The sequence below is a fragment of the Morone saxatilis genome, unplaced genomic scaffold, assembly GCF_004916995.1.
Source record: "Morone saxatilis isolate NCDOM2014 unplaced genomic scaffold, NCSU_SB_2.0 Contig0, whole genome shotgun sequence".
In the NCBI taxonomy this organism is placed as follows: Eukaryota; Metazoa; Chordata; class Actinopteri; family Moronidae; genus Morone; species Morone saxatilis.
The window spans coordinates 15389601-15409266 of record NW_023339650.1 but is presented as its reverse complement, the minus strand read 5'-3'; the positions used below and the strand labels follow the sequence as shown (position 1 = coordinate 15409266).

At 44.0% G+C, this 19666-nt stretch overlaps 2 protein-coding genes across 2 annotated transcripts in view; one reads left to right on the top strand and one right to left on the bottom strand.

The window, feature by feature from the left end:
* The window catches only part of kif9 (kinesin family member 9), a 6781-nt gene extending 1585 nt beyond the window's left edge, over positions 1-5196 (top strand). Inside the window, exons 2-19 of the mRNA XM_035657029.1 lie at positions 198-326; positions 410-637; positions 1082-1165; positions 1276-1368; positions 1783-1930; positions 2028-2092; positions 2192-2269; positions 2414-2482; positions 2685-2789; positions 2897-2952; positions 3084-3162; positions 3300-3412; positions 3508-3687; positions 3792-4000; positions 4268-4447; positions 4538-4617; positions 4796-4876; positions 5021-5196. Of these exons, the coding sequence (XP_035512922.1) occupies positions 198-326; positions 410-637; positions 1082-1165; positions 1276-1368; positions 1783-1930; positions 2028-2092; positions 2192-2269; positions 2414-2482; positions 2685-2789; positions 2897-2952; positions 3084-3162; positions 3300-3412; positions 3508-3687; positions 3792-4000; positions 4268-4447; positions 4538-4617; positions 4796-4876; positions 5021-5107 (2064 nt within the window). The 3' untranslated portion in view covers positions 5108-5196. The remainder of the gene's footprint in view (positions 1-197; positions 327-409; positions 638-1081; positions 1166-1275; positions 1369-1782; positions 1931-2027; positions 2093-2191; positions 2270-2413; positions 2483-2684; positions 2790-2896; positions 2953-3083; positions 3163-3299; positions 3413-3507; positions 3688-3791; positions 4001-4267; positions 4448-4537; positions 4618-4795; positions 4877-5020) is intronic.
* The window catches only part of scrib (scribble planar cell polarity protein), a 39523-nt gene continuing 25048 nt past the window's right edge, over positions 5192-19666 (bottom strand). Inside the window, exons 29-45 of the mRNA XM_035657019.1 lie at positions 18984-19424; positions 17915-17986; positions 17715-17771; positions 17148-17201; positions 16613-16735; positions 15795-15905; positions 15345-15395; positions 14176-14337; positions 13658-13817; positions 13337-13556; positions 13163-13252; positions 12888-13070; positions 11988-12212; positions 11163-11247; positions 10126-10200; positions 8164-8218; positions 5192-7269 (exon numbers count right to left, since the gene is read on the bottom strand). Coding sequence (XP_035512912.1) covers positions 7133-7269; positions 8164-8218; positions 10126-10200; positions 11163-11247; positions 11988-12212; positions 12888-13070; positions 13163-13252; positions 13337-13556; positions 13658-13817; positions 14176-14337; positions 15345-15395; positions 15795-15905; positions 16613-16735; positions 17148-17201; positions 17715-17771; positions 17915-17986; positions 18984-19424 — 2301 coding nt within the window. The 3' untranslated portion in view covers positions 5192-7132. The remainder of the gene's footprint in view (positions 7270-8163; positions 8219-10125; positions 10201-11162; positions 11248-11987; positions 12213-12887; positions 13071-13162; positions 13253-13336; positions 13557-13657; positions 13818-14175; positions 14338-15344; positions 15396-15794; positions 15906-16612; positions 16736-17147; positions 17202-17714; positions 17772-17914; positions 17987-18983; positions 19425-19666) is intronic.

The following is a 19666-nucleotide window of genomic DNA, read 5'->3' as shown; positions in this document are numbered from 1 at the left end:
TAAAAATAAAAAACTCATTATTATAGTAGTTTTTAAAAGTGTCTGATGATGTAAAACAGTTGTGAACAGAAGTTCAGGTGTAAAGTGACGAGGCGGTTCATCGATGTGACTCCTGTCAACTGTTCCTGACTGCAGACTCAATCCTGATTTTATCCTGGAGGAGTGTGTGTGTGTGTGTGTGTGTGTAGTGTGTTTAGTGTCTCCTGTTGTGTTTTTCAGGTACTGTGATGTGTTTTGGGCAGACAGGTGCAGGAAAGACCTACACCATCACAGGATCCACCGAGTCATACAAGCAGAGAGGCGTCATTCCTCGGGCCCTTCAGGAGGTCAGTCGCTCAGTCGTTATGTGAAAACGTTAACCTCCGAAAAACACCCAGACTGCTCCACTTTAGTTTATCTTTTTTCTCAGGTGTTTCAGGAGGTGGAGAAGAGGACCGAGCACGCCTTCTCTGTGTACCTGTCTTACTTGGAGATCTACAACGAGACCCTGGTGGACCTGCTGTCGTCTCTGCGAGGCTCGCCGCCGCCGCCTCACAGTATGGTGGTGATGGAGGAGCCCGGCAGAGGGGTGTTCATCAGAGGTCTGTCTCTTCACCTCGTCCACAGCGAGGAGGAGGCCCTCAACCTCCTGTTTGAGGTGTGTGTGTGTGTGTGTGTGTGTGAGGTCTGAAGCCTTTACTAACCTGACTTTACACACAGAACCATCTGGGAAGTCGTTGTGAGGAATTGATTCAATTTATATGACCAGAAAACACTTCCAGTATCCTCTTTTATTTTATATTTTGCTGAGGGTCCCCTGCTCATGTGGCAGACAACCTGTTGTTGTCTCATCCCTTACGAAATATTAAAATAAAATCAGGAATTTGTAGATGTTAAAATTAAAGTTGAATTATTTTTTGTATGTTTTTATGTTTGTGCTGCTGTCGAATGTTTTTTCCGTCTGTATTGTGAAATACATTGTTTGTTTTTCCTCTATGGTTTTTATTTCATACCCATTTAAATGTGTTTGTTCTTTCAGTCATTTTTACGGATGAATAAAAAGAAAGCCGAACCTTCATAAAGCTGTTCTTTCTTTACTCAGGGTGAGATGAATCGCATTATTGGATCTCATGCCTTGAACAGGAACTCCTCCAGGTCCCACTGTATCTTCACTGTGCATATAGAGGTACGAGTCCAGTTACAGCTGACTATAGTGTTTCCTGTTCTTGGTCCTTGAACATACCTTTTTAATCGCATACAATATGAAGTAGGATAACATTACTTTCTCATTCACAGTCCCGCTCACGCACCCTGTCTGACGCCAAGTACATCACCTCCAAGCTGAACCTGGTGGATTTGGCTGGGTCAGAGAGGCTGGGAAAGACTGGGGTGAGGTGGAGAATGTCTCACGTGACTTTACTGCTTTCAAAACATGTTGTTTCACTTAGACCTCATCCAGGTGGGACGTTGGTACCATTCTCTCTATCGCTAAGTGTGGCTGCTTATATTAGAAGTTCCTTTTTGAATTTGTTGATCCTCCAGTGGAAGTGGAAAAATAATATCCGTGTGTAACATTTAGGAGGATCTATTGTGAGAAATGGAATATAATATGTGTATAATCACCTGAAAATAAGAATTGCTACCTTAAAAACAGACTTTTATATATCTATAGATGCCGTGGGTCACTTTAAATGTTTGTAGAGTAACCCAGAACAGAATAATCAAACACCGGCTCTAGATGGGGGACACACACGGGTCCTTTTTAACCTTCATCCACTTCTTGTCACCTTCCTCTGCTTCCAGTCAGAGGGTCAGATGTTAAAAGAAGCCGTCTACATCAACAAGTCCTTGTCGTTCCTGGAGCAGGCCATCGTGGCCCTGGCGGACCGTCGCAGAGACCACGTTCCCTTCAGACAGAGTAAACTCACACATGCCCTCAAAGACTCCCTGGGTGAGACTGCCAGGCCTCTGTCTTTTGAACAACGCTGATATTTGATAGTCTAAGTGGTCCTTTGCTCTGTAGTGAGACATCCTATCTGTTTCTGTAGGGGGGAACTGCAACACTGTGCTTGTGGCCAACATCTATGGTGAGGCTGCACAGATAGAAGAAACAGTAAGGAGTGGAACATATGATATAAAACAGAAAGCAGTTTTCTTTCTTACTGCACATGGTGGCATTTCAGCTCTGGATGATAACTCATATTCTTTGCAGCTTTCTACTCTGCGTTTTGCCAGCAGAATGAGGTGTGTGCGGACTGACCCTGCTGTGAATGAACACATGGATCCAGCAGTGAGTTCACATCATATCACGCACAACGCATAATATGACACAAAAACTACCGTTGGAGGAACTATTGTTGTTTTTGTTTACAGTCTGCATCGTGTTGTACTCTCTGTCAGTGAGTAATCTCATGAAATGTACTGTTGTGATTAGGCTCACATCAAAAAACTTCAGAAGGATATACAGAGGCTGAAAGAGGAACTGTCCATCTGCAATAAATTTGTGAGTAGAGCTGGCAGGAAAGTGGTGAAACAGCACACATTTCCTTTATAAAGTGTTTTCAATGTGTTGCTCATCTGCAGGAGCAAATTCTAAACTTTCCATGACAGTTTTTATTTGCAAAAAAGGGAAAAGGACGTTTATTTGAACACATTTCAGCTGGTTCATGTCAGAATTTAAAAGCCTATCATTCACCCTTCACCAGGCGAAGCGGCCAAGCATCTCGTATGAGTCGTTGTCTGAAGCGCAGCTGGCTGAGATCAACAGCCAGGTTCAGAGATACCTAGAGGGAAGCCTGGAGGAAATCAGTGTGAGAATATCACCAAGAGCACAGTTATTAATACTTCCTCTGCCACACCAAAATGTGGCTTGTAATTGTCCTTTTAAAGGCTTTAAATTTGTCTCTTGCCGTAACAGATCGTCAGTATCAACCAGGTCCAAGCAGTGTTCGCCCAGTTCAAGCTTGCTGTGCAGTGAGTCTTATTTACCTTTTTGAAATCTGCAACTTCAAAATGCAGTGTTTATATAGACTAAACTTAGAACCAGGCTTTATTTGTTAATGGTGAGTGATTCAGTATGTTTATGTGTGTGTGTGTGTGAGCAGGGAACAGAAGCAGAAAGTGAAGGCTCAGACCTTCAACTTGATAGAGAAAGACCGAAGTGCCAACACAGCTGCTAACAAGGTCAGTCAACATCTGATTCACGGTTAAGGGAAAATAGCAGTTATAGATCTATTTGTCAAATCAGCGACGGCTTGTTGAGTGAAAAATTCACTGTGACTGAGCTTTGATTAGCTGCTGGTTTGTTCCCCCTTTGTTAGGAGTGGGATACCACAGGAAGCACTGAGGATGTGGAGGTTGGTCAGTTAACAAAAAATGCCAACCAGCCAAGTTCGACCAAAGCCAAAACTAAGAAATCTAGGGAAAAACCGAGGTGAGAGAACCTGTTCGAATGAAGCCAGTCACTTGTGTTGATATTCAGTGTTTTTAAATGGTTTTCCTAATGGCTCACTCAATGTGACCGTCCAGCCAAAATAAGAGACAGGGAGCTGGGAGTCCGGTTACAAGGAAGCGTTCAGAGAGTGCCTCCAAATCAAAGCTGATTTCTGTCCAGACACCTGAGAGGGATCAGGAGTTACAGGAACCAGACTCAGAGAGCCAGGACACACAGGAATCACAACCGCCTGGCAATGAACCCTTCAACCCTGGGTATGAGTTTAATATGAATATAGTCATCTTTGGTAGCCCTGTGAAGGAAATGTGCCGGGTTGTTTTATATTCTTTCCACTGAAATACTTGCCTGTGCTGCTCAGCTCTCCTCCGCCCAAAGAAGAGGCCTTTGAGGTCTTTAAGGTGGGACAGGGCAGCAAAATAAACTGCATCCTTAAGGAGAACAAAACCGTGCTGCTGGAACGCTGCACTCTTCTTCGAAAGCTCACGGATGAGGTCAACGCTGTGAAGAGAGAGATCGACTGCACCACAGCCACCATACAGCAGCACAAGGAGCTGAGAAGAGACCAAGGTACTCCTAATGTTTGTATCATCAATGAAACACTTAAGGAAAGTGGTAGATGCTTTAATTTGTGCTTTGCTGCTCTTAAAGTTCCCATGAAAGGTGAGGCATTTCTTGTTTAAGTACTTGTTATAAGCCTTTGACTAAAACGTGTCAAGGTTTTTGTGTTTTAACAGTCCGAACTGGTCTGAAGAAGGTTTGTATTGTCCTGACAAAAGGCCTGGGAGATTTAAAAGGTTACTATATTTCTTTTTCATGCTGTGTTTTTGTATGAAGGTCAGTATTTGGTTATGGAAGGGGAGCCACAGCTGCAGGAGCCAGAGGCCACTTTATTGAAGAAGCTCAGAGAGCTGAAGGCCCAGTACCGGCAGAGATACAATGTGCTGGGTGACATCAAGGCAGAAGTCAACTACTGTCAACACCTTGTGGATCAGTGCCGGGTGCGCCTGCTCTCTGGTCAGTTCTCCAAATATCTACTTCTATTGTAGCTCAAACAACTGGCTCCTTTACGACACTAAATAATAAAATTACTCGTGTATGTCACAGAATTTGAGAACTGGTATAAGAAGTCTTTCCTGGTACTTGAGGAGGAGCTGGACATAACTCCAGAGAAGGCCCTCACAGAAGTGAGTGCGCCTCACATTTACAACAGCAAATACTGATTCTTTATCGTTTTCCATAAAACAAATCCTGAACTCCCACTCAGCTGTGAGCAATGGAAACCATTTTTGTTTGACATTTGTTGGAAATGTTGTGATCACCTTTTTATTAAGGCGGTATTAACTAGTTCCCTGCTGATGTTAGGAGGATGCAGATGAGCAGCTTTCTCCTCACAACCCCAGCTCCGAGTCCTTCTACAACGCTCGCTACAGAACGCTGAAAAGGGTTGGTGTCGCATCCTGTTTTACATCCAGTGAACTGCTTATTTTATCAAATAACATTTGGTTATGTCACCACACCAATCACTTATCTATTGCTAATTAACTATGGTTAGAGATAAACAATCAATACACTGTTCTGTCTCTACAGAGGAACAGCAGGGCGCTGGTCTTTACTCCAGTGCAGAGGAACTCGTCAGGACACAGAAGACTTCCTCCAATTCTACCTGTTACATAAGTGAGTTTTATGTACAGACCGAACTGTCCACGTGTGCTCAATGTGATGAAATGTAATTCTGCACAAAAGACACAACACAATGAATCAGCTTCTTAAATGAAAAGTAAAATTTATTATTCCTGAACCACAAAATAGACTTCTTTGGTTGTACAAATTCACTAGTTACAGTCTTGTATGAGCTCTAACCCTTGACCCTAGGACTTCTGACCCTTTCCCTCAGACCTATTTGCAAGACAAAAAAAGCCCCCAAAGAGAACTCAAGACAAAAGAATAAACACGAAAACTTGAAACACTGCATTAATAATGTAGTGAAACCCATCTGAAAAAAAGATTTACCTACTGTAAGTTTAAAAAAAAGGAAATATCAGCCATTGCAAATGTTATCAAACAAACTGAATTTCAGTCAGTGAGAGCAACATGGAAAGCTATCATTAGAAGACCCTACATTAAATTAACACAAATGCTACTATGCTGTGATTCTGCCAAAATACCCATCAGATACATCAACTGACGGTATGTCGAGCAGTGAACTGAATGAATGAGATCAATGTCTTGAGAGGGATTTCTAATCGGTTCTGCTCTCTCTCAGCTCTCCCATTAACAAACCAATATACATGCAGAGAGCGTCCCGATACCAGGCCCGTCCAAACCCAGACGCGTCAGCAGTCCAGACACTCGCTTGGTCTAGGTCAAGACTGGCTCAGTTTCTAAACCCAAAGTTTGCTTTCCTTTCAGTATTTGTACATTATTCACACAATAATAAATGATTTCAGTGGCATCAGATTTAAATTAACCATAGACAGAAAAATAAAAACACCTGCTACCTTCACGTCACTCTGGAATCCCTCCAGAAAATTCAAGGCTAGATATTAATGATTCACATTGATAAAATAAAATAAAAACAATACCCTAAACAGGACAGGGTAAGTACCGTTAATTAGTTAAACGTTAAAATGCCAAACTTTAATATTCTGAACGGTTCATCTGTAAAGCTGCTGCCTCCAGTGTTGTCTTATTCTCTACAAGGGGAATGTAACACCGTCAATAAATCTGGACAGATTTATTTCTAATGTGCAACAGCTATACTTTGTCTAAGCAGTCCAAGTTGTACATTTGCTCCTCTCAAAAAACCCCTGGGGGAATTCATACGTGTGTATAAAGTCAATGATATAAAGTGATATGCAGCTGAGAGCCGTGACTTCGTGACCCACAACTGCCATTGAAATGTTTTTAATGAAAAGGACTGGATGGGTTAAAACAGTGTAAAATAGAAGGCCTTCAATTTGAATAAATGGATTAAAAACAATAAATTACTTAAGATATATGTTCTAAAAAAAGCTGATCAGTGGCAGTGCAAAAAGATATGGTTTTTCTTTTCCTTTTTTTAAAAAAGCTCTCTTGTGACTGTGAAGGTAGCAGCATGTTCCCTCCTCAATTAATATATACACTCCTGTCCGCCCAAGTCTCAAGAAACCCCTGACATTTCACAATCTGTTCACTGAAAGCCTAAAAATATCGTTAGTATAGCTATGACCCATTTCTTTTCTCTTCCAGTATGGTGTTTTTTTCTTTTTTTTTAACAGCAAAATCATTTGGAGGTGCGGAAAATTAAAAAAAACAAAAACTAAAAACTTCGGTCACCTCCTTTTTTTAAAATAGATCAGCTTCTACTAGGTAAACCGAGTGTAGAACAAAAAAACAGAAGAACGGTCTGTAAGTAGCAATCCTATCTAACCACACGCGCTCTTTCCTGCCCTTGAGGGACTGTTGAGCAACTTGCCGACTCATCCACAGACTGTATAGGCAAGACTGGCACGCAGGATATATGTGAGTGTGTATGTGTGGTGCCTATCGTAGTCTCTGCAGTGGTTATATATAGGAGAGTAAATCTCGCTCTACTGACACTGTGTAGTGTTTAGTGACTCCTGTGGACGTGCCCACGCGTTACCAGTGTTCCACAGTGTAGTTTTATGTGTTTGTGTGTTCGCATTTTTGTCTTCGGGTTTCTTCTCTCCGAGGGAGGTGTTACGTGGGCACGGCGGTCTCCAGGCTGCGGCGGCCCTGCCTCAGTTTGCGCTTGTTGCTGTACAGAGCCATCTCCTCCAGGGCCGAGGTGGCAGGCAGCGCGGCGGGAACCTCGGCCTCAGGGCTCGCAGCGGGCCCTAGACCACAAAAACAGACAGAACTTAAGTCACATCAACACATCTAAGCTTCTTTTCTTTCACCGTACAAGCACTCTGCAACAGCAGCTGTGGAGCGGTTGACGAAGCCCTTACACCTGCGAGAGAAGCCCCACATTTAAACCAGCAGCTGGAAACAGACAGGACTCTGAAGCACCCAGGGAACTCAATCGACTCTTCTTAACTTGCATTTGACATGTGCAGGACAAAGACTTCAGGCAGAGAAAGTATCGCTGTGCCAACAGAGCAGGTGGATGAAAGGAGACAAGTATATGTAGACATCCACCCTCAGAGTCAAAGTCAGAGCAGAAGTGTTTCCACTGCTGAACCTTTGGATAATAAGTAAAAGCTACACACTCCCTAAAAAGTCTCTTTAAAAATGCAGCAAACTGCAACAGTGGATAAGCACTAACTCAGTTTCTATCACTTCAGTCAACACTTTAAAACACATTCATGCATCGTCTGGATCACAGTTAGTGTGAGATTATTAGTAAAGGGCACTTTTCTCTTCTGTTTTCTCGACATCAGTTGCTGCTTCATATGTGGTGGTGGGCAGCAGCAGGCGAAGCACACCCAGCTCGACAGACCCCTCTTAATATCTGAACCAACAGTCACAGTTTGCCACACAGCTGGCAGGTTAGAGGATAAATGCACACACCAACACACACTCTTCTCCCATAAACACTCAGACGTACAATCACACACAGACCCAAAAACACATGCACGCAGGATCCTACCAATAAGAGATGCTTATCCCAGGTAGTCACCTGAATCAAAGGGGATAGAAGAAATTAAAGTAATAAAATCTTCTCACTCGTCTCTTTCACAAAACCTTTTCTAATACGGATTAAAATACTGAATAGCTGCGGTACTCACCTGGGTTGCTGGAGCCGTCGTCGATGAACTGCATGTCATCGACTGTGTCGGGGGACTGGAAGACAAGAAGAGACAGTGAATAATAGAGCGGCACAGGTGCTTCAGTAACCAGTATCCCAGGGGAAGCCGTCACCATTCGGGCAGGGGAACTGGCAGCAAGGGAGACTGTGAGAAGACGTGCCAGCCGCTCGCTGCCGGGTTTAGAGGACAATCTGCCACTAAAGCCGGAGTACAACTACTTGACTACTCCCCCAGGAGAGATTGGCATGTTAAAGGAAAGGGAGGTTAAGTTAGGGCATCAGTTCCGGGGTTTGTTGTGTCGTGTAGGCACATCCACAAAGAGACAGCAAACAGGAGCAACAGTACGGCACCGACAAGATTCACCAATACGACGGGAAACCAAGCAGAATGATAATTTGGTGTTGATGCCTTTATATTCCAATAATAATGTCCTTGTTATCAGTGCTGAGAAGCTGTTATTTCACTTAGGGACGCTCTCAAGGGGCCGCTATGACCTGCAAGCAGAGGATTATGTGACCTACCTAACACTATCTGCTAACATGGTAACGACTGTCTGTGCAACCTCTTTCAGTGTGACCGGACACGCAAGGTCTTCGTTTAGCAATGACAAAACGTCACAACTGTCAAATTTCAGCAAGAATAAAAAGAAAATATGTTGTTTTAACTGCAGTGGCATTGAACTGTGTCTTCTTTATGATCTGATATTCCTACAAATGTTTGTCTTTCTGGTGAGAAGAATCTGAGGGAAATTATTTGCTTATAGAATTTAAGTGTGACACAAAAACTGGAAAGTAAATACTAACAACTTTAACCTAAATGTTTGCTAGAATATTCATTAACAAAATATTGTATATAGTTTCATAATAAGTGTTTCTCTGCTACTATGTGACCCTCACCTTGCAGACTGTGGTGGTCCCTCCAGTCTTCTGGTCTGCCTATTATGTGTGTATATATATATATATATATGTGTGTGTGTATATATGTGTGTGTGTGTGTGTAACAGTCACTTTACTGACATCAACACAGCCCTTTAACAACTTTGGTCAGTTCATAGAAGAGTCTGAAACATTATGCAAACACTTACAATGATGTCCATTAAAATACATCCACCAAAAGGAGAATACAAACAAGCCAAGGTCACTGTGCAGCAGCCAAACCAGACGAGACCCCACACACTGACAGTGACACAGACCACCACAGATACTGGACCCAAAACTAATTAAAGACCACTTCCAGATCAGCTCTGCTCACTCCAGCACCACTCCAGGATTCCCCTGCTTCCCCTCCCATCTCTTCTCCCACACAGAAGAAACCAACTTAATTCCCACAAACCTACACAAAACTTCTTCCCCTGACGATAGCGCAGAGGAAACCCTTCAGCAGATCAGTGTTTTAAAAGCCAGAGCGTGAGAGGACATCTAATGGAGGACGTGTTATTCCTCTGCCTGATGTGTGACCCGTGTGTGGAACAAGACAGCTGATGGAAGTGAACGTGAGAGTGGATGAGATGCAGAGTTTGTGGCCATTTCCCCCCGGAACCAATTCTGGTTAGTGGGATCAAAAACGTGTCTGTCAGTGTTATTGTCTGGGATGGATTAGTCAGCTGAGAGACTGATGGGTGTGAATGGTTACTGCTATAGATGCTCTTACATTTGTGAGTGGGTAAGTGGAAGACCAGGAAGGGGGAGCCAGAAACACGAGGTGCTGATTTGGTGCGTCATTTCTGGAGATAAAGTCTACCTTCATTGTGCAAGTGAGAGTTAGTGAGCCACACCACTATAGTGCAGAGCAGGAAGTGCTGATCAATCACTGAGCCAAACACCTAGACAGTTGCACTGATGCCTCTTGATTCAGAGAGGAACTAGAGGGGGGAGGCAGCAGGGAAAGCCAGGGGGAAGGGAGGAGGCCGGGGCCCCCGGGAGCTCAGCATGCAGCCAATACCTGGATGTCGTATACGGGTTTGGAAGAAGGAATGGCAGCAAACTGTCGGTAGTCAAACTTCTTTGACGACAGGGACTAGAAGGATAGCAAACAGGAATGAGCAGAGGTCGGGGGGGGGGGGGAGGAAAGAGGAAAAAAGGAAGAAAAAGAGGAGGGTGGGGACAACAAGTATTGAAGGAGGAGAAAAAGTGTGGAGAAAGCAAATGTCAAAGAGAGGAGAGGAAAGAGAAGAGGAGAGGGATTGAGGAATATATAGAAGGAGAGGTGGGAAAAGAGACAGACAGAGAGCTAATGGTGATCCAAAACAGCCAGCTGTGGCTGAGTGAAATAGAGACAAGGATGGGTGGATTTAATGCCATGTGTTTTCTGAAAGACAATCATCTATATATATATACCCTTTCCACAGCTTGTAAATCCAATCAGTCTTAGAAGATATATAGCTATAATCATCAGCCCGCATGAAATTATAACTGCACAGTCAGCGTTATCAGCTTTGTTTCCAGTAATTTGGTAACACTGATGACTGTAAGCTCTCCAAGTCGTACAAGGAATTACTGTAAACGTTCCACGACTGACCACGGCCAGTGGAAAAATCAGTCAAAGCCAAAATTCAGATAACGGTAAATTGAGAATGTAGTGCTTACTCAGCCTGCTGGTAGAGGTTAGTCTCCTGGTACTTGAGCTCTGTGAGGGAAACCAGACAAGTGTGAAGTTAGAGCAGAGTACACCAGACTTTAGATCTAACGAAAAATGTCAAATATCAGAATATGTAAAAGGAGTCTTGGATGATAGTATGGTTGTAAATATTCCACGAATTAGGGACAAAAGACAACCAAAAATAAAAAATGCTCAAGTCTCTGTTCCTCGTAGCTGCGGAAACATCCACAGCTGTAACGAGCTTTAAGTTACTTTATCTTGTACCCAACACTTCAGAAACCTGGCTGTGGTTAATATACTGAAACTGCTTTTGCTGTTAAAAAGTTAATTAAAGAAAAAAAAGGCTGTTTATCATACAAACATCTTTCATCCAGACAAACCGCTTCCCTGAATCCTTCCGATAGGTGTTGGGAGAGGGTGTGGGGGGCGGGGTGAGGATATGGAGACATACCAGTCAGCATGGATCTGTGGATAAAGCGCGTTTCTTACACGTCCAGAGACATAAATATGAGACGATAGACACACTCCTGATCTTTCAGTGCCATCTAGCTCCACAGAGCCTTACCTACATTCCACAGACGGACACAACCCCAATCAGATCAAAAATAATATAGATAGAGAAGCAACAGAGAAAGACTATCATAGACAGAACAAAGACTGACAGAGAAGACTACACAACGCTATAGGAGAATGAGAGTGGATAAGAATAAGCACCACATACACATAACAATATACATATATATGAGGGATGCTTATATGTCATAGAGATATATGACAGAGACACAACAGGAATATATATAAATATACATATAAGACCTAAGTAAGAGGCATTCCAGGAAAAGGACCTACCTACTGCTAGTAGCTTACCCTCAACTCACAAACAGCTATGACAACTTAGAATAGATAGATAACGATACATAAAATAAAAAAAAAAGATATAGAAATCAAGAGAACAGCAAGGCGCAAATGAAAAGAGTGCGGCATAAGAGAGAATAGGAGAGAACAAGAGAGAAATGAGAGAGAGAGAGAAGAAAGGGAGGGGAGCACAGAGGCTAGACAGACAGAACGATGAGAAGAAACAGAAGCAACTACCAGAAAAAAAGAAAGAATGGAAAAGACACATGATCACACAGTGTCAGCATAGCGAGTAGCAATAATGCATATTAGGAACATATAATCATGACTCAGCCATCATAGCAAAATACCCCAATGGCAAAGCACCCCAGCACACCCCACGATGCCGTGCGTCTGGCCCTGACGACTGGGGCCGAGGAGCAGACCTGAGCTGGGAGGCTGCAGAGGAGGAGGTAGAGGAGGTGGGGGGCTGGGGGGCCTCGGGCGTGCCCTGAGATGCCCTCACTCTGGCCTGGTAGAGCCTCTTAGCCAGGTCCTGCTCATACTGCCTAACATCCTCCTCTAGGCCACAGGGCCTGGGCCCCGCGAGGCCGGGGACAGGGTGAAAGAGAGGAGGTGGAGGAAGGGATAGGATGACGGGTACACCAGGATGAAGGAGCAATACGAGGAGGAGAGGGAGAAAAGAAAGGCATACAGACAGAAAAAGAGAAGAAAACCAAAGAATGGACAGTAAAACACTGACACATTTAGGAGAGCCAGGAATAATAAAGATCCACTTTTTAGACATGAATAAGTAAGAGGAGACACAGGATGGCGTCAGAGTCAACTGTGAACTTATGTTTGGGACAAATGTGGCTGTTTGGTATTTAGTTTTAGTCTTAGATCAACATTACAAAGAAGCGATTGTGTGAGGATTCATTAAAACATCTTCATCCATATCGTCTTCTGTGGGTTATTATGTGTTCATCTGTTATCAGCACAGTAAAGGTTTCTGATGCTTTCCTCTCTCTACCCACTTCAGACTCCTGCTTTGTCCACATTAATGCAGATATGAAAAATATGATATAAAATGTATCTATTAACTGCAAATGTTGCCTATCAAAGCCTTGAAACGATCACATGACGCAACTAATGTGGACGATGTGCCCGTCTGCCCCCGTTCATGAACCAAAACAGTTACTGAAGGCCATAGTAGTTTGTTTTAATCCACAAAAAAAGACCCCATTAGCCATGTTGTGAAGTGTTTTTACCGTGCTGCCCTCCACATGGCTCTCTTCTCCGCCTCCAGAGCTCGTTTCTCAGCAGGGGACAGGTCCTTGTCAGGGGACACGGCCAGCTCGGGGCTCTGCATACGAAGTCTCTCTTGGTGCCTGCGCTCCGCTTTGGCTGTGCGGATGGGAGCCACCGACTCCCCGGGGTACACGGGGATCAGACTGACAAGAAACACAAGTAGCGGCGATGACTACAGTGACAAAAACAACAGCAGAGAGACATTCAGAGATGTTTATGTGTTTAATGTAATTACCCAGTCATGGAGTTCGGCCTCTGCTCCAGCCTGAAGCTGTCCTCTAGTGAATTCCTCTGAGATTCTCCCTTACCATCAACGGAGGAAGGCCTACAAACACAAACATACACAAAATTAGCTGAATAAATAAAATAAAAACATGTTTAAAGTAATAATAAGGCACAACTTTTGTACCCTGAGCCGCCATAGTAGCTTGGCGGTGTGACGTTGTAGCTTGGTGGTGTGGAACAGTGCTGGGATGGGCTGGATACCGGCTCCACTTTGTACTCCACTCCATCCAGCAACACTTTGCCAGAGGCCTTCATCTGTGCCATCTGCTTAGCCAGGTCCTCTTCCTCATCCTCCTCATCCTCATCCAGCAGGTACTCCCGCGCCCGCTGCTCAAACTTCCTCTCTGCCGGTGAGACGAACAGACACGGGTTTGTACATTTAGAGCCAGGTGTTGTTTGGTAGTTACTGGTAGAGGATGCTAAAGGAAGAACAATGCCGACAAACCTTCCTCCTCCCTCATTTTCTTGAGGTCATCTTCTCCGACAAGAGATACTCGAGGTTTGGGTTTGTCTGGTGTCTGCTGCTTCACGTCAATCTCAAAATACTTCTGTCGGTCCCTGAAAGAGCGCTGCTCGGGACTGTCCTTACCACCAGGAGAAGGACTCTGTATAGTTAAAACAGAAAAACACAAAGAATCAAGGACAGAATTCAAAACGGAAGATAACAAAACAGCAAAATAAAAAGGACAATATTTGTTGAAAAGCATATGAAGTTGATTTTTATTGCGTTTTGAATTGTTGCAGAGCCATTTGCCAAAAGAGCAGAGAAGAAAAAGTACGGCAGATGAAGAAGAAAAACAAAAATTTGCCATTAAAACAGAACCCAGCACCATTTAGCTGATTTAAGATAATTTAACGGGCAGTCTCCCAGCCTCTGGGAGCAGAGACACCACCACCGGTCAAGCCAAGCACACCACAGCCCAGACAAAGAAAAGGGCTGCTCCAGATGGAGGCGGTGGGTACCTGCAGCTCCAAGGACGGCCTGGAGAGGCGAGGCACTGCTGCCAGGCTCATATACTCCCGACGGGGGGAGACCTTGCTGGTCAGACCCTTACCGGCTCCCTCCTGACCATCTATGTCATCATCAAACACCTCGTTGTTCCACTCAGGCTGAAAAGGCCACATAGTTCGTCACCAGACTGTCAGACCAAGATGACTAAGAGCCAGTGAGGTTTTTGTTTTTTCAGTATGTGACTACAGTAAGAGCATGTCTAGACATACTTAGGTATTAGTTCTTGCAGCTGTAGATTCAATAGTCACTAGTTAAACACATTTTCCCAATTATAACACATCTCCCTCTTTTCAAACTGTTTTTAAGAAAAGACTTCCAGGGTAGTCCTGCTGTAAAAAATATCCCCCCCAAGATAATGAAAGTATGAGTACGTTTTTTCTCTTGTAAAGCTCTTCATCATAACATTTTGTGGCTGCTTAACAGACGATCAGGAACCAATCCTGATCGGTTTCTGCAGTAAAGAGGTTGGAGGAAGATTTCCACTCGTTTTCACCCATCAAGAATTTATTTCCTCTTTAAAACTGTTGGGGCAAAACTTTAAAACAAACCCGACAGATGGAATCACTAGCCTTGCAACATTAAGGCAACAAACAACCCATAATGCAGTGGTTCTCAAAGTGTGGGGCGTGGGCGACCGGGGGAAAAATAAGGAGCGGAAATAAGGCGAGAGAATTTGATTCATGTAAAAATAATAACCAATCAAGAGCATGCTGGTGTTATTGTACTGACCTTTATCTCACTCAAATTCAACTTGGATTTTTTTTATTCGTTTTGGATTCGCTATCAATGTACTACAAGGAGTTTTTAACTGGTTATGAAACAGTCTTAATTTAATATTGATGCCTCTCATATTGTAACACACTATTTCTATATGAATCTATTCTTATGCCTGCTATCAGCTTCTGAAGGGGGGCATGGCAGAAAAGGTTAGAGAATCATCATAGTGTCACTCTCTTCAATCAAAAGGAATATCTGATATTGTAAACACATTAATGTCCAGTCTTTGAATATAATTTGACCCCTTCTTTTTCAAATATACTTTAATGTATGTGTGTAATATATATCTGGTCCAATACATTACAATATCTTTTAATAACCTTTGGTGACCGTGTTCACTTACCTCTGGAGAAGGTTGCTTCGGGTGGAAATTGTTCCTCACACCATACAGGTCCTGTTGGGCACAGCAGGATGAGCAGAGTATTAGTAAATTCATTAAACTCTGACCACTGAGGACAAAGACAGAGATACAGAGCAGGCAGACTGATTAGCAGCTGGGATACAATATATAAAAAAGGGGGGATTGAATATTAGTACACGAGCCACACATGGATGGACGAATGGATCAAGACTCAACACCAGTGTGACAGAAGATGGCACTGAAGTACAAAAACCAACGATGAACGCATTCCACACGTCACAGCACGTCACAGGCCCCCCGACACGGCGCAGGCTCCTTTATATGACAGCCTGCTCCAGTCAGGAGGGGGGGGGGCAGGGGGGCGAGACCAACCAATCAGCACAGCATGCTTTTGTCGTTGAGACCCGGGGGAGTCCGGGCAGCACGGCCTACCTGCGGCGGCTCCAGCACTGCCAGTGAGCGAGGCACGGCGGCAAATGCCTTGTATGCCTGCTTGACATTCATGGGGAACTCGTCGGGCGAGGTGGGGGAGGGGGCGCGAGGCCTTGCAGGGGGTGGGAGAGGGTGGGGGTGGGCATGGAGGGTGGGGTAGGTTTATATGGCAAAAGGAGCGAGGAGGGGAAGTAGAGGAGGTGGGAAGGACGGACAGACAGAGACATGAAGGAGAGGGTAGACTATGAAAAAAAAACCAGCAAAGTTGAAGAAGACTGTGGAGGAGAACAGGTGAACAGCATGGCGGCTGGTTTCATGTGAGAGAGGAGGGGAGTATGCCAGAGAAAGACAGACAGCAGGGCCTGGAAAGTTCAAAGCCATGACAGATTTTTTTTTCTGTATGAGCTCCTTTTGTGAAACAACCAGGAAGACGTGAGATGAAATCGAAGCTTCTTCGTTATTTACCAATCCGACTAGGCTGCTTGCCAAAGGAAGAAATAAGTGGCACATTTCAGAAAGCTGCAATTACGAGAACTTCTGTATTATTCAGGAGCTCAGAGTCGGGCCGGATGCTCCGTCTGCAGGTGTAGTTCAAACACATAACCTCCAGGTGTGCCCGGGGGGGAGGGGGGGGCACAGACTCAACCCACTCAAATAACAAGTCTTCCTGTCTTTGGTTCTAGAAACAAAACTCAATAATCTGCAGCTGCACTGCTGTGAGACACCACTGGAGTGTTTTAGGGCTGTGCAGTCAGAGCAGGCGGCACAGAGCTGTGAGTGGAGAGAAAACAGCACTATGTGGTGGTGAGGGGTCTTACAGAGGTCTGGGAGTTGAAGGGGGAGGGGCCATGCTGGAAGGGGTTGGGACTGTGGCCCTCCGGAGTGGCGGGAGAGGGACTCTGCCGCATGCGCCCGACTGGCTGGATGGCACCTGGTCGCGTCTGGAGGGAAGACAAATTATATTTTACGTGAGAAGTAACCTCAAATTCCTTTTCATTCATACACCAAACTTTAGGATGAATGACAACTCAAAGTGAATGGGAGCTAATGGTGAATATGAATCAGAGCATAATTTAACATTCAGATTATTTATGGTGTTTTGAAGCTTAATAACTAATTTGTAATTTGATAACAATATCAGATGAAAAAGCTTCTTCTGGGTTAGGAGCTCTTTGAGATTCAAACATCGCTATACATTGCTATAAAAGAAAAACTGTAGACGTATGTAATGTAATCCTCCTTAGGGCGGATATTTAATCACTGTGTCTGATAACAAATATGTACTAAAAACCAGGGTGATCAGTCCAGCTCTAATCTACAATAAAAGTTACTTCAAGCTCCACAGACACTCACTGATGATGAAGTGTCGTCCTTGGCAGTAGGAGTGGAGGTGTAATGAATGTTTGCCTGCGAAAAAATGAAAATAAAACAATGAAAATGAAATAAAATGCATGAATCCAGATGAATGAATGAATGCAGTCAGTAAATAAAGCGTCTTGAGGATGATGCCAGGCCAAATAAAGACACTACCAAACAATGCGACACCACCAGAGTTTACCTTTAATCACCAATTGTGGGCCATTTGTTACATTTTCCCAAACTGATATCTAAATTCCTCTTATAGATGGAATTTTTTATTTTGTTACTGTCCTGTGCGAGCTGGTCAGTAGACACATTAAAAAGGACAATCAGACAAAAATCTATCCAATGAATGCACATCCATGTCTGCATGAGGCAATGCATCAGTAATCAGCTGGCCATGGAGAAGCAGTCACATGCTTTTCAGACTGGTAGGACTGTGGCGGACACACTAGTTGAACTAGTCATGTTTTATTGACAGACAGAAGGCTCAGAGCAGCCGCTGCATGTGCTAAAAAAAAAATCCAGGCCAGAGCAGACAGGGCCTCAAGACCCACTTACGAAGCGGGTCTCCCTGCCTGCACATGTTGGGGAGCTGTGGGTAGAGTGGTGGCTTGGCTACAGGTGGGAGGAAAGATCAGAAGTGAAATACCTATTCTAGAGGTCGAGAAATGACTCATGGAAAAGGAGAAAATAAAGTATAAATGGTGGAAGAGGAGATGAGGAATATTGGAGGAGTGTTGGATGTTGGGGCTGCTCACCGGTTGGATCGTGGGAGAGTACGGTGCTTCTCTGATTGGGCTCTCCGTCCTGGTGAAATCTGAGGGAGGCGCCTGGAAAAACAAAAATCAAACAGCAAATAAAAACACACTTAACAGCTGCTCTCACTTTCACTCATTGCACTGAAAGAGTCAACAGTGTAGTATAAAGATACCAAAACAAGGTTCACTTGTTAGTCCTGTGAAGAGTTCATCTTCCAGTAAATTCAACCAATAACAAGCTCTTCATAAACATGCACTGTTCTGTACGGCTTGCAGGTTGTGATCCTTCTTGACTTCTGACCCCCTCCTCGCAGCTGCTGGGACAGACATTCCAGTCGATCCCGACTATGTACAAACTATGTGCCCAAATACCTCATGAGGTACCACGAGAACTGTGCTCACGGCAAAAACATGCACCACTTCAGCTGGTTGATACACTGAGATTAACACACACACACACACACACACACACACAACCTGGACACACACTTCCTTAGAGAGAAATGCTTTGTGCTGACAGAAAGCTTTTTTTTAACCACATTACAAACAGCAAAGCTACTAATAACAAACCCAAGAGTAAGGATTTGATATCCAAAAATGGTAAACAGTTGTTCATCCCACCTTCCCAGAGTCCAAGGTGACGTCGTTAAACTTGCGATAATGAATTTTTGGCCACAGTAAAGTTGCAACCGCACAGCAAAACAACAAGTTGAAACCTGCTATAAAGCGCAGTAAAGCTGAGGGATGTAAAATGATGATTTAAATGTAATTCGTTTTTTCCCAACCAACAATTTAAAAACCCAAAGAAATTCAGTTTACAATCAATAGGAAACTAAGTAAACCAGCAAATATTTACAATTATATGGCTGGAACTGGAGAATTTAGGCCCTTTTTTCTTTTTTAAAAAAAAGGAAGATATATGCACATTTACTGTCTGGTGCTTAAGGTTTTGAGTTTTTTTTGAGGAAAATGAATGATCCTTTTTAAGTGACACAAGTGAGCCAAACAACACACTGTGCGCAGTAACACACCATGCTGCCTCCAAACCACACTCAGGCAGGCGGCTTGCCTTGCTGAACAACCAGGGCTGCAGCTGGCCTGGCTTCCCATAGCCCACCGGAGGCCCCGACAGGACCTGCTCTCCAGCCGGACGGCCCTTTCCTTTGCGATTGGCCACCAAGAAAGGGTTCTCTTTGAAGCAGATAGGCTGAGAGTCCACCAGGCATTCCTCTTCTTCAGCTGCACATGTTGATGAGTTAATGGTGGTTGACGAGCCGGCACTGTCGGTAGTGGAGGTCCCATTGGAGGAAAACTGGGATCCAAGAAGATAATCTGCGTGTTCAGACTGGAGCAGATGCTCTGTATTCAGACTGTGGCAGGACTTGGGGTCCATGTGGCTGAGGGGATTTGAGGGGTGGCCTAAGCCGAAGCCCAGAGGCTCTACTGGGGCTCCGTACTGGGCCTGCATGGGGGCCTCCATGGGAGCAGTCAGACTTACAGAAGTAGAGAACTGGACAGAAGCAAAGGAAAGAGGGAGGACAAGTACAGTAAACTGACATAACAAAGGACTAACAGGAAAACTGGTGGAAAGAAATAAAAATAAGCTGAAAGAATAGAGGAGAAAGGTGATTTATGGAGAATACCAGCTTATTACACCTTTTATTCTATTTGCATAGGTTTGGCAATTTTCAATCAGGTATGATAACATTGTTCTCTGTGATCTGTGAATACTAATATAGCCACTAAAGGTCA